General features: G+C 42.8%; 1 protein-coding gene across 1 annotated transcript in view; it reads left to right on the forward strand.

The window, feature by feature from the left end:
• The first annotated feature begins 974 nt into the window (after positions 1 to 974).
• Positions 975 to 10,534, forward strand: part of LOC143277123 (uncharacterized) — a 24,170-nt gene continuing 14,610 nt past the window's right edge. Inside the window, exons 1-3 of the mRNA XM_076581861.1 lie at positions 975 to 1,108; positions 4,321 to 5,819; positions 8,519 to 8,638. Of these exons, the coding sequence (XP_076437976.1) occupies positions 4,370 to 5,819; positions 8,519 to 8,638 (1,570 nt within the window). The 5' untranslated portion in view covers positions 975 to 1,108; positions 4,321 to 4,369. The remainder of the gene's footprint in view (positions 1,109 to 4,320; positions 5,820 to 8,518; positions 8,639 to 10,534) is intronic.

Raw genomic sequence — 10,534 nt, forward strand, 5'->3', positions numbered from 1 at the left:
ATGTTTTTATGGTAAAAGGAAAAGCAGCAAGCCCTTTCACCACACCCATACAAAAGGCAAAAGCAAAAGCAGAAGAATAAAGAATGTGAGGAGAGAGAGGGAGGGAGAGAGACAGACAGATTGAGGCAGAGAGACAGAGAAAGACCAGAAAGATACAGAGAGATGTACAGACGCAGAAACTGAAACTGGAAAAGAAAGAGAGACGGAGCAATGATTATACGATAACAGAGAGAGACAGACACAGATAAAGAAGAAGAGGAGGAGGAAGAAAAGAAGGAGGAGGAAAAGAGGAAGAAGGAGGAGGAGTAGGAGAATGAGGAAGGAGGGAGAAGAAGGAGGAAGAAGAAGAAGGAGGAGGAGGAAGAAGAAGGAAGAGGAGAAGAAGAAGAAGGGTGAGGAGGAAAAAGAGGAAGAAGGAGGAGGAGGAAGAAGGGGGAGGAGGAGGAAGAAGGAGGAGGAAGAAGAAGGGGGAGGAAGAAGAAGAAAAAGGTGGAGGAGGAAGAGACGGAGGAGGAGGAGGAGGAAGAAAAATAAGAATTGGAAGGAGAAGGAGGAGGAGGAAGAAGAAGGAGAAAGAGGAGGAGGAGAAGAAGAAGGTGAAGGAGGAGGAGAAGAAGAAGAAGAAAAGGAAGAGGAGGAAGAGAAGAAGGAGATGGAGGAGGAGGAGGAGGAGAAGAAGAAGGAGATTTAAAAAGAAAAAGAAAAAAAGGAAGAGGGCGAGGAGGAAGTGAAGACGGGGGAGGTGGGGGAGGGGGAGACGGAGACAGGAAGACGAGAGGAAGAGGAGGCGAGAAAAGGGGGGAGAGAGGGAGGAGAGGGAGGAGAGGGGAGGAGAGGGAGGGAGAAGAGGAAGGGAGGAGAGGGAGGAAAGGGAGGAGAGGGAGGGAGGAGAGGGAGGGAGAAGGAGAAGGGAGGAGAGGGAGGGTGCTGAGTCTCCGCTACAACTATATAAGAAGCCAACAGACGATTATCTGCCCTTTTACAGAACCCCAGCCCTGAACAACTGAACCAGAAGGGCCGCGAGACAACAGAGAGCGCCAAAACATCTCTGTCGCGGAGCCTTCCACAGCCTGGGGCTGAGCTCCGGTTTGTGATAGAGGCAACAGAGGTTGGTCCATTTGTTAAGGTCTTCTTCTTCATAATAATAATAATAATCTTCTTCTTCTTAATAATAATAATAATCTTGTTGTTGTTATTATTATTATTTGATTTCACAAAAGCGTTTGACTTCATCAATCAGGAAATATTGCTTCAAAAATTGAAATGTTATGGTATTGACGATAACTGCTTATTGTTTCTCAGGTCTTACCTAGAAAACCGTATTCATTCTGTCTATTACGTGGCTTTATTTCTTCCAAAAGGCATGCTCCAAGAGGAGTATCATAAGGGTCAATTCTAGGCCCTCTCTTATTTTCCTTGTATATCAATGATCTACCTTTATCAATTCAGCATGCAATGTGTGATTTATTTGCTGATGATACATCAATACAATATGCTAGTCACAATAAAGACGAAATTAGTTATCTGAATGCCAGCATGAAATCTGTCGAAAACTGGTGTGATGATATGATATGGTCGTGCACCCTGAAAAGACAGAATGCATGTTAATTTGTCCTCGTCTGAAAAGACAGAACATGAAAGAAACACAACTTAACATAAAATATAAAGACAATATTATTAAGCAAGTTACAAAGCATATGCTATTAGGCATTACTATTGATCAAAATCGTGGCAGAAACATATGCATTGCCTTATAAAACAAGTATCATCTAGTGTATTCCAATTGTCACAGATCAAACACTTTCTTGATAATCATTCTAGACACGTGCTTTACTTTGCCTATGTCAAGTCTCGTCTCAGCTATTGCTCGATTATTTGGGGTAAATGTCCTCCTTCTACATTAGAGCCACTTTGCTCTTTACAAAAACGTGCCATTAAGATGATTAACCATGTAAATACCACAGGCGGATCTGTGCACAATATGTACAAAGAACTTCAAATATTACCTGTTCATCTACTTATTAGATATAACACATTGAATCTTATGCATAAGATTGTTCATAACGCATGCTCACAATATTTAAAATCATTATTTTGTTTCCAGTTCCAACGTAAATCAGACAGAGCTATTGTCCCAAACCCTAAAACTGATGATTTAAGATGAGTCTCTCATTTGATGGAAGCATAGAATGGAACATTGCTTCCAAAGACATGTCGTCAAATTCCATAATCATTATCATTATCGTCATCTTCTTCTTCTTCTTCTTCGCGGTATATTGCAAATGCTTGCTTGTACTCAGTCCACTAGCTGCCATGCCATGATGAATGAAAAACTGAATGTATGTGTGATCGTGCTAGCAAATGAACACTAAGTGCTGTGTGTGTTTGTGTGTGTTTGAGTAGTGGGCGTGAATGTGTACGTATGTCTTTGTTTGCTTGTTTTATAATTGTGTGTGTGTGTGTGTGTGTGTGTGTGTGTGTGTGTGTGTGTGTGTAAGTACGTACGTACGTATGTACGTACGTACATGTAATGTACCAATTGTTCTTTTCATCGCTTTGTTACCTTTGATAGACTATTCCAGTTACTATTCTTATTCGTCGTCCTTATTATTTTGTTTTATTTCATTTTATTTCTTTATTTTTATGCTTTGTGTCGTTAAAAGGGCAGAGTTGTAAAAAGGCCTTTACTGCGCCTAATTCTTTACCCATTAAAGATTCAATCAATCAATCAATCTTCTTCTTCGTCATCATCATCATCATCATCATCATCATCATCATCATCATCATCTTCTTCTTCTTCTTCTTCTTCTTCATAATCATCGTATACTTCTTCCTCTTCTTTCTTTCTTTCTATCGTTTTTATTTGTTTAATGTTTTTTTGTTCAACAGCGAATGTGGTGAAGCGAATATGGGTCATTCCACACACTTTTACACCTCCTTCAGACTGAAAGTACTGCTTCAGTCACCGATATCATGAAACGACTGTGCACGCCAGCTGGTGATCAGACAAAATCACCAGTCGTCATTGTCGCTTAGTTATTCTGATAAATCATCAGTCCGAATTTCTGTGACTTCCGCTGTCTCATTTGTTGCCATTTGTTTTATTTATGCTCAATGACACTTTGTATCGTAAAAGTCTGGTGCCTCATAATACCGTACTATATGTGATAAAACGTAGTATCGTAACAGTCTGGTGCCTCATAATACCGTACTATATGTGATAAAACGTAGTATCGTAACAGTCTGGTCCCTCATAATACCGTACTATCTGTGATAAAACTTAGTATTGTAACAGTCTCTTGCCTCATGATACCACACTATCTGTGATCATCAAAATTAACCACCACACTATCTGTGATCATCAAAATTAACCACCACACTATCTGTGATCATCAAAATTAACCACCACACTATCTGTGATCATTAAAATTAACCACCACACTATCTGTGATCATCAAAATTAACCACCACACTATCTGTGATCATCAAAATTAACCACCACACTATCTGTGATCATCAAAATTAACCACCACACTATCTGTGATCATTAAAATTAACCACCACACTATCTGTGATCATCAAAATTAACCACCACACTATCTGTGATCATCAAAATTAACCACCACACTATCTGTGTGTTAAAAATAACCAAAATCTCGATTCTGACACCGTGGAAGAATCGGTCATGCGTTGGCCTTGTGGTCCAGTGTTCACCAGGGATCAGGGTTCGAGGCCCCGTTTCGGCATGGTGTTGTGTCCTTGGGAAAGGTCCTTTACTCCGATTTTCATGTCCTTGGGAAAGGTCCTTTAGCCCGATTTTCATGTCCTTAGGAAGGTCCTTTACTCTGATTTCATGTCCTTGGGAAAGGTCCTTTACCCCGATTTTCATGTCCTTAGGAAGGTCCTTTACTCTGATTTCATGTCCTTGGGAAAGGTCCTTTACTCTGATTTCATGTCCTTGGGAAAGGTCCTTTACTCTGATTTCATGTCCTTGGGAAAGGTCCTTTACTCCGATTTCATGTCCTTGGGAAAGGTCCTTTCCTCTCTCCTCCCAGGTGTGAGTATATGTACCTGACTTGAGGTGGGGAAGGTTATAACGGCGGAAGGAGAGGACTGGGCCCCGCCTTCCAATGCCAAGTTCTAGACAGTCGATTTGTATGAAATTCACTGGCAAGACGGCCGTAAAAGGCTGTGAGACCTTTAACCTTTTCCTTTAAGATCATACCGATTCTCTGCCAAAGGTCAGTCTTGACCACTGTCCACTCCTACATGTTCTGTCCCGTCAGATCAGCTTCTGTTTTTCTTTTTGGCATTTTTCAGATAAATTTTAAAAAAGAAAAAGAAAAAAACGACAAAGCCATCTCTGCAAATGAGACCAGAACTGTCCAGCATGCTTCTCAAACTCCCTGCTATCGTCTTCAGCTGCTGTGTCGTGCTGCTTCCAACCCACACTGGTTCTCTATCTCCTACGGCATCCCTGACAAAGCCACGCTCACAGGGACACGCCCGCAGCTCAGAGAGAGACTCCCCCACCACCACCCCCACCACCACCACAGGCAGAAACGATGCAGTCAGTGACCTTTCAAAGGGAAGCGACTCACTCCCATCCAACCCCCCACCACCGGAAAGGAAGCACCCTTCAGCGAATGTCGCGGGTTTGGGGCGTGTCACTGAAGCGTTAAAAACAGGAGTCACGGGTTTTGGGCGTGTCACTGAAGCGTTAAAAACAGGAGTCACAGGTTTGGGGCGTGTCAGTGAAGCGTTACAAACAGGAGTCACAGGTTTGGGGCGTGTCACTGAAGCGTTAAAAACAGAAATCACAGGTGCTGAGAATAGCAAGGAAATGTTAAAAACAGAAATCACAGGTGCTGAGAATGACAAGGAAATGTTAAAAACAGAAATCACAGGTATTGGAAATGAAATTCAAACGTTAAAAACAGAAGTCACAGATGTTGCGAATGACCCTGGAGCACTGAAAATAGAATTCACAGGTGGGGGGAATGAAATTAAAACGTTAAGAACAGATACCACAGGTCTTGGTAATGACAACAAAACGTTAAAAATGGACGACGGTCAGACATCTCTGCACCAGGACCAGGGACAGGGCAGGTCGTGGGGGGGTCTGAGGAAGACCGCCAGTGGAGTGATGACTGCAACGTCCGAGACAACAATGAGTCTGTCAGCGTCTGCAACAACCCCAAGGCGTAATTCAACATCAGGGGAAGAGACGTCACTGACATCAGGGGAAGAGACGTCACTGACATCAGGGGAACAGACGTCACTGACATCAGGGGAACAGCCGTCACTGACATCAGGGGAACAGACGTCACTGACATCAGGGGAACAGCCGTCACTGACATCAGGGGAACAGACGTCACTGACATCAAAGCAAGAAACGTTACCATCATCATCGTCAACATCAAGAAAACAACCGTTACCATCATCATTGACATCGTCACGGGCATCAAGGCAGGAATCATCAATATTGAAGCAAGAACCATCAGCAACATCATCACTGCTTTCAAGGCAAGAACTGTCACCAACATCAAGGCAAAAACCATCATCATCATCATCATCATCATCAATAATATCAAAGCAAGAACCGTCACCAACAGCATCACCGACATCAAGGCAAAAGCTGTCACCAACAAGGCAAGAGCTGTCATCGACATCAAGGCAAGAGCTGTCACCAACAAGGCAAGAACCATCGCTGACGTCATCTCAGACGTCATCAAGACAAGAACTGTCAGCGGCAGCATCAGCCAGTGACGTGGCGGTTCCACAGCCCTTGATGGCGTCACTCGTTCTGTCCCAAGCAGGTGATCCTCTTGTTTGTTGTTGACGTTGTTGTTGTTATTAATGGTGGTGGTGGTGGTTGATGTGGTTATTGTGGTGGTGGTTGGTGGTTGTGGTGGTTGATGTGGTGGTGGTGGTGGTGATGGTTGATGTGGTGGTGGTGGTGGTGATGGTGGTGGTTGATGTGGTGGTGGTGATGATGATGGTTGATGTGATGGTGATGGTTGATGTGGTGGTGATGGTGGTGGTGATGGTTGATGTGGTGGTGATGGTGGTGGTGATGGTTGATGTGGTGGTGATGGTGGTGGTGATGGTTGATGTGGTGGTGGTTGTGGTTGATGTGGTGGTGGTGGTTGATGTGGTGGTGGTGGTGATTGTGATGGTTGATGTGGCTGCGATAGTGGTGATGGTGGTGGTTGTTGTGGTGGTTGATGTGGTGGTGGTTGTTGTTGTTGTAGTGGTGGTGGTTGTGGTGGTTGATGGGGTGGTTGATGTGGTGGTTGATGTGGTGGTGGTGATGGCGGTGGTTGTTGAGGTGGTTGCTGTGGTGGTGGTGGTGGTGATGGTGGTGGATGTGGTGGTGGTGGTGATGGTTGATGTGGTGGTGATGGTGGATGTGGTGGTGGTGGTGATGGTGGTGATGGTTGATGTGGTGGTGATGGTGGATGTGGTGGTGGTGGTGATGGTGGTGGTGGTGATGGTGGTGGTGGTTGATGTGGTGGTGGTGGTGATGGTGGTGGTGGTATTGCATTGTGCCCGAACACAGAGAAATCCGTTCTGACATAGAGCAACACAATGCAAATACAATACAGCACAATACAACACAATATAGTACAGTACAGTACAGCACATTACAACACAATATAGTACAGTATAGTACAGCACAATACAACACTATATAGTATGGTACAGCACAATACAACACAATATAGTATGGTACAGCACAATACAAAACATTGCAAATACAATACAGCACAATACAACACAATATAGTACAGTACAGTACAGCACAATACAACACAATATAGTACAGTATAGTACAGCACAATACAACACAATATAGTACAATACAGCACAATACAACACAATATAGTACAGTACAGTACAGCACATTACAACACAATATAGTACAATACAGCACAATACAACACAATATAGTATGGTACAGCACAATACAACACAATATAGTATGGTACAGTACAGCACAATACGATACAACACAATACTAGACAATGCAAAATAATACACAACAATGCAATGTAATACGACACAGCACAACACGAAGCGACGCAATAAGACGCGACGTAAGTACAACTAAAAACAACACGACACCACACCACACTAAACCAAACAACACAACACAACAGCACAGCACAGCACACAACACAACACACCACGCCATGCTAAATTACACCACACCACACAACACCACACCACACCACACAACACCACACCACACCACACCACACCACACCACACCACACCACATAACAACACACCACACCACACCACACAACAACACACCACACTAACACAACACACCACACAACAACACAACACACAACACACAACAACACAACACACCACACAACAACACACCACACTAACACCACACCACACAACAACACACCACACAACAACACACCACACTAACACACAACAACACAACACACCACACAACAACACACCACACTAACACCACACCACACTAACACACCACACAACAACACACCACACAACAACACACCACACTAACACACCACACAACAACACACCACACAACAACACAACACACCACACAACAACACACCACACTAACACCACACCACCCAACACAACACCACACCACATAACACCACACTCACACCACACCACACAACACCACACAACACAACACAACACCACACCACACTAACACCACACCAAACCACACCACATAACAACACACCACACCACACAACAACACACCACACTAACACAACAACACACCACACTAACACAACAACACACCACACCACACAACACCACACTAACACAACAACACACCACACCACACAACACCACACCACACTAACACAACAACACACCACACCACACAACACCACACTAACACAACAACACACCACACCACACAACACCACACCACACTAACACAACAACACACCACACCACACAACACCACACCACACTAACACAACAACACACAAACACAAATGAGTCTGTTTCTTCTTCTTCTCCTCATTGTTCTTCTTCTTCTCCTCGTTCTTTTTCTTCTTCTTCATAATCATCTTCTTCTTCTTCATAATCATCGTCTTCTTCTTCTTCTTCATAATCATCGTCTTCTTCATAATCATCGTCTTCTTCTTCTTCTTCATAATCATCGTCTTCTTCATAATCATCGTCTTCTTCTTCTTCTTCTTCTTCTTCATAATCATCGTCTTCTTCTTCTTCTTTATAATCACCGTCGTCTTCTTCTTCTTCTTCTTCATAATCATCGTCTTCTTCTTCTTCTTCTTCTTTATAATCACCGTCGTCTTCTTCTTCTTCTTCTTCTTCTTCATAATCATCGTCTTCTTCTTCTTCTTCTTCTTCTTCTTTATAATCACCGTCGTCTTCTTCTTCTTCTTCTTCATAATCATCGTCTTCTTCTTCTTCTTCTTCTTCTTCTTCTTCTTCTTCTTCATAATCATCGTCGTCGTCTTCTTCTCCCTAATACCTTCAGCCGCCAAGAAGAGGACTCCAGTAAAGTCCACGACAAGCCGGAGCAACAAGGGAAGCAATTCCGACAACAAGGGAAACAACCCCGGCAACATGGAGACAACTACACCCACAGGTCTTACAGGTGAGTTCCACTTTCAGTTCCAAAGAGCCTTCACCGCGTTCGGACAAATTCATATGCGCTGCACCCAAATCTGCTTGGTAGAGGTCTGACCAGCTGCTTCATTAACCCAGCGTGCTGACTGTATCAACCGTGTCCCGATTTACATTCATATTTAGGTACCAGTCAGAAGGTACCAGTCAAAGGATAGGTACCAGTCAGTCAGAGGATAGGTACCAGTCAGAGGATAGGTACCAGTCAGTCAGAAGATAGGTACCAGTCAGAGGATAGGTACCAGTCAAAGGATAGGTACCAGTCAGTCAGAAGATAGGTACCAGTCAGTCAGAAGATAGGTACCAGTCAGAGGATAGGTATCAGTCAGAGGATAGGTACCAGTCAAAGGATAGGTACCAGTCAGTCAGAAGATAGGTACCAGTCAGAGGATAGGTACCAGTCAGAAGATAGGTACCAGTCAGTCAGAAGATAGGTACCAGTCAGTCAGAGGATAGGTACCAGTCAGAGGATAGGTACCAGTCAGTCAGAGGATAGGTACCAGTCAGAGGATAGGTACCAGTCAGTCAGAAGATAGGTACCAGTCAGTCAGAGGATAGGCACCAGTCAGTCAGAAGATAGGTACCAGTCAGTTAGAGGATAGGTACCAGTCAGTCAGAAGATAGATACCAGTCAGTCAGAAGATAGGTACCAGTCAGAGGATAGGTACCAGTCAGTCAGAGGATAGGTACCAGTCAGAGGATAGGTACCAGTCAGAAGATAGGCACCAGTCAGTCAGAAGATAGGTATCAGTCAGAGGATAGGTACAAGTCAGAAGATAGGTACCAGTCAGAAGATAGGTACCAGTTCAGTCAGAAGATAGGTACTAGTCAGAGTGGATATCTTCTTGTTTCATTCTGAAGTCAAACTTCAGGAGAAAGCGCTGGATGGACTGGAGTTCGAACCGAGACCCTCGCGGCCAATACATTACATTGTACTGTATTTTGCTGTATTCAATTGTATGGAAATGTACTTGTTGTACTGTATTTTGCTGTATTCAATTGTATGGAAATGTACTTGTTGTACTGTATTTTGCTGTATTCAATTGTATGGAAATGTACTTCTTGTACTGTATTTTGCTGTTTTCAGTTGTATGGAAATGTACTTGTTGTACTGTATTTTGCTGTATTGTGTTGTATTGCGTTGTTTTGCATTGCAGTGGGTTGTATTGCATGGTATTGTATTGTACTGTACTATACTGTGCTGTACTGTATTGTATCGTATCATACTAAATTGCATTGTATCGCATTGTACTGTATTACATTTTTTGTATTGCATTGTATTCTGTCGTATTGTATTGCACTATATTGTACTGAACTGTTTTGTATTGTATTCTGCTGCAGTATATTGTACTGAATTGCATTGTACTGTGCTGTGCTGTATTGCATTGTATTGTAATGCACTATACTGCACAATACTGTATAGTATTGTATTGTACTGCCCTCAACTGCCCTATACTATACTGTATACCATTATATTGTACTGCATTATACTGTACTGTATATCATTGTATTGTACCTGTACTGCACTGCTTAATACTGTACTGTATATCATTGTATTGTACCTGTACTGCACTGCTTAATACTGTACTGTATATCATTGTATTGTACCTGTACTGCACTGCTTAATATTTTACTGTATATCATTGTACTGTACTGTACTGTACTGTACTGCTTAATACTGTACTGTATATCATTGTACTGTACTTTACTGTACTGCTTAATACTGTACTGCTTAATACTGTACTGTATATCATTGTACTGTACTGTACTTTACTGTACTGCTTAATACTGTACTGTATATCATTGTACTGCTTAATACTGTACTGCTTAATACTGTACTGTATATCATTGTACTGCTTAATACTGT

Source organism: Babylonia areolata, chromosome 33 (assembly GCF_041734735.1).
Source record: "Babylonia areolata isolate BAREFJ2019XMU chromosome 33, ASM4173473v1, whole genome shotgun sequence".
Classification (NCBI taxonomy): Eukaryota; Metazoa; Mollusca; class Gastropoda; order Neogastropoda; family Buccinidae; genus Babylonia; species Babylonia areolata.